This window comes from Cornus florida, unplaced genomic scaffold, assembly GCF_030987335.1.
Source record: "Cornus florida cultivar Cherokee Brave unplaced genomic scaffold, ASM3098733v1 CherokeeBrave_3.0.0_Hap2_Chr11, whole genome shotgun sequence".
Lineage (NCBI taxonomy): Eukaryota > Viridiplantae > Streptophyta > Magnoliopsida > Cornales > Cornaceae > Cornus > Cornus florida.
In genome coordinates this window covers 93,419,438-93,422,749 of record NW_026775581.1, presented here as the reverse complement: position 1 = coordinate 93,422,749, position 3,312 = coordinate 93,419,438, and the positions used below count along the sequence as shown (strand labels likewise).

General features: G+C 35.4%; 1 protein-coding gene across 1 annotated transcript; it reads left to right on the top strand.

The window, feature by feature from the left end:
* Nucleotides 1-638: 638 nt before the first annotated feature.
* On the top strand, nt 639-2,187 carry LOC132281562 (zinc finger protein CO3). Its single transcript, XM_059783256.1, has 4 exons — nt 639-1,215; nt 1,499-1,675; nt 1,821-1,949; nt 2,074-2,187. Exons 1-4 carry the CDS (start codon nt 667-669, stop codon nt 2,185-2,187), a joined length of 969 nt encoding a protein of 322 aa, XP_059639239.1. The 5' UTR covers nt 639-666.
* Nucleotides 2,188-3,312: the final 1,125 nt, after the last annotated feature.

Here is a 3,312-nt window from a genome sequence, read left to right as displayed (position 1 = left end):
TAAAAATTAAATAGGTAAACATGTAATTTTAGAAAGTGGAAGATGTTTGACGCAACCGTTACGTTACTTTCCTACGCGTCATAGTGTCACGCGTCAAACTTAACATCTACCTGTCTGTAATAATGCTGACTTTCAGGCTAGTGTTATTTATTTATTTATTTTTTTGGCTGGGGTACAATATGAAAAAAATTTGTTTAATTGTTAGAAGTTCGGAATACAATTAACCAACGGGTCCTTTCAAGAAATAAGAGAAACTTTGGGGCATCATTGCAAGATTCCCTTCTTTTTATATCAGCAGCAACACCAGCTCTGCTCCCGTTGTGTTTGTTTGAGGTCTGAGAGGGAGGCCTTCTATAAATGGCTCTCTACTGGAGAGATATTGTCTGTGTGTGTTTGTAGGGAGAGAGAGAGCATATAGATATAGAGAGAGCATATACACATACAGAGAGAGAGCAGAAATGGCTTTCTTGTCATGTTCCTCTGTTGTGTGAAGCATTTCTATTAAACAAACCAACTAAAGTGTCATCAGTCATCACCTGTGTTTTGTCTCTTCTTCAAACCAACATATATATATATATATATATATATATATATATATATATATATATTTATTAGCTACAATCATATATTTATTGGTTTTGTGTTCAATTCCACCTGTGGGTTTCAATGTCTTCTGATCTCTTTGTATTTGATGACTCTTTCTTTAATGACCCCTTCTCTCCTTTCTCTGACACATCCATTGATATCCTTCAAGCAATTCCAGACAACCAACACACAGTTCTTCACAACAACACTCTTGATGAAACCAATTCTTTTGACAGAATTGCCCCTAACTTTCTGTCTTCTTCACCCCCAAGTCACCAACTTGAAAATCTTTCTCTCTACCAAGCAACTCATTTGCAGAATGATTCAAATTCCGCAAACCCATATGGAGACTACTCTACTTTGGAGGTGAAAACAGAGGAATGTCAATTGGCTTTTCACCTTCCTAATAGCTATCAGTCCTTTGGGCCTCACAGTTATGGTGGTACTGAAAATGCAATGAAGATGATGCAGAGGAACAACTCTTTCAATGGAAAACATGAATTTTTGTTTCAATCTTGCTTTGATGGTCTCATGGAATCTCCAAATTTTCAGCCCCAAATCATGAGCCCACCTCAAAACAGCTTCTCCCCCGGACAAATGAGAAGGGTTTGCAGTACAGGAGATTTACAAGTGAGTTCTACTCTTCTTCTTGAGCTACATATACACATTTAAATACATACATAAATATAAAAGAGCTAGCACAGTTGCATGAGGCTCTGGCCATTGTGGCTTTTGAGGAGGCTACCTCTGTATGGAGAGGTGGTTTCCAGTTTGAACCTCCCATCCTCATATACATACATTATATATTGATAGATTTGTAGTATAAATATAGCTTTCTTTCCTCTGTTTTTGTTTTATTCTTTTTATTTATTTTCAATATTTAATCAAATTGTGTTCATTGTATCTTGTTCAGATAGTGAAAGCAAACCAAACAAACCATAGGATGTCTTCGAGTCCATTAGCTGCAGAGAGCTCATTCATGGAGGAAGCAAATTACAAAGTGGGACGTTACAGTGCAGAAGAGAGGAAGGAGAGGATTCACAAATACAGAGCAAAGCGCACACAGAGAAACTTTAACAAGACAATTAAGGTAATAGTACAATTAAAGACTATTTCCATTTTTTACTGTTTCAGAAGAGTTGACTAATTAATTACTAAAAATCAACTTTTGTAAGGAATAATGTATACGATTAATCTGATTGTGTGTGGGTATTTTGTTCTTGTATTGGTACAAGTATGCATGCCGGAAGACATTAGCCGACAACCGGCCTAGGGTGCGTGGCAGATTTGCACGCAACGACGAAATGGTGGAGCTTCCAAAGGTTGCAGCTTTTAATCAATACGAAGAAGAAGATGATCATTGGGTAATTCTCACTGTTTTTGTTGACAAAAGTCATTTTCCTTTAAAATGAACAAACTAAGCAATGTAACAAAATGATAGTTTTGATTTTAATTTATGAACTTAATTCAAGTGTATGTGATTTGTAGGTTGATGGATTCAATTTAGAAGACAACGAAGTAACAGAGGGAAGAGGACCATTTTACAGCGGTTTCGTGGGAGGAGGACCATTTTTCAGCAGTTTAGATGTAACCCACTTTTAGTACCATAGCTATTGATAATTGAAGCTAATCTGCAGGAGCTTTTTTTAGGATGTTTAGGTCCGGACCACATAATCATTAAGCCTTTCTGAGAAAATAAAAAAAAAAATCTCAGAAGGCTTAGTTAAATAAGGTGGTGGTTGTATTGCTGAGGTTAGATTTTTATTCTGATACTTGTAGGCTAGCTAGTTTGGATGTTTCCACTTCAAAATTTAGTCATGGCACTATGTGCATTTTAATATGTATATATTGATCAATAAAAGCTCCATTTTATTGTAGTCATGTTTGCAACAATATTTTTTTATTTGGCTTCTAAGATTGTCGGAGTACTGTGTGGTTTACATCAAAACCATTGCAAAATTTCTTGTTTCTGCACTGGAGTTTGCATATCTTCACACTTGTCAGCCCGAGCATTTATTGTTGCATCAAGAAACGCCCTGATAATGAAAATCAAGCCGCAACCATGAGTACCATTTGCTTATTTTGTTGCAACTTTGTGTACCACCTATGTAAAGTTGCTTTAATTAAAGTTTGAGTATCTTCAGTCAATTGATATAAAATGTATTGCAATGACATCTTTGGTAGCACTTTGAAAGTTCTTTTCTTACTTTAAAAACATAAAGGGTAGCAGGTGTTAACATGACGGCAAGTGCAGAATCAAGGGAATTGCACATTGAAAGGTAGGTGGGATTCCAAAAAAGTTCAGGCATGTCCTTAATTAACATGCTTCTCTAGGTATACTAAGATAGTAAATCCTCGTCTTAATTCCATATGAATGGGGTCGGTCTAGTAAACACACTACTTACTAATAAGTCATATAGTTTAGTTGAAGTTTAAGGCCATATGGGAAATTAAAAAATGAGTTTGAGTATGTATTTGAACAACTTGCTAGCTTAGTAGAACTTTATTAAACTACATATATATATATATATATAAAACACTTGAGTGTGTTTTACCTTTACAAAGTGGATTAACAGTTGATCCACAAAACTTTAAATGTGCAGCTTTGGATCACAGGTTGTTTCAATCACAGTATAGGTAATTCCTTATCTTCAAGTTGAACTCATTCTAATATTGCAAGTTGCATCTGCAACATGAAATAAACTGCTAATGTTTCAGCTCCTAATT

Excerpts from the sequence above, each read along its gene's own strand:
- LOC132281562 (XM_059783256.1), top strand. The coding sequence starts at position 667 with ATGTCTTCTGATCTCTTTGTATTTGATGACTCTTTCTTTAATGACCCC. Across the intron at positions 1,216-1,498 it reads GCAGTACAGGAGATTTACAA|ATAGTGAAAGCAAACCAAAC; the intron begins GTGAGTTCTACT and ends TATCTTGTTCAG. Across the intron at positions 1,950-2,073 it reads AAGAAGAAGATGATCATTGG|GTTGATGGATTCAATTTAGA; the intron begins GTAATTCTCACT and ends TGTGATTTGTAG.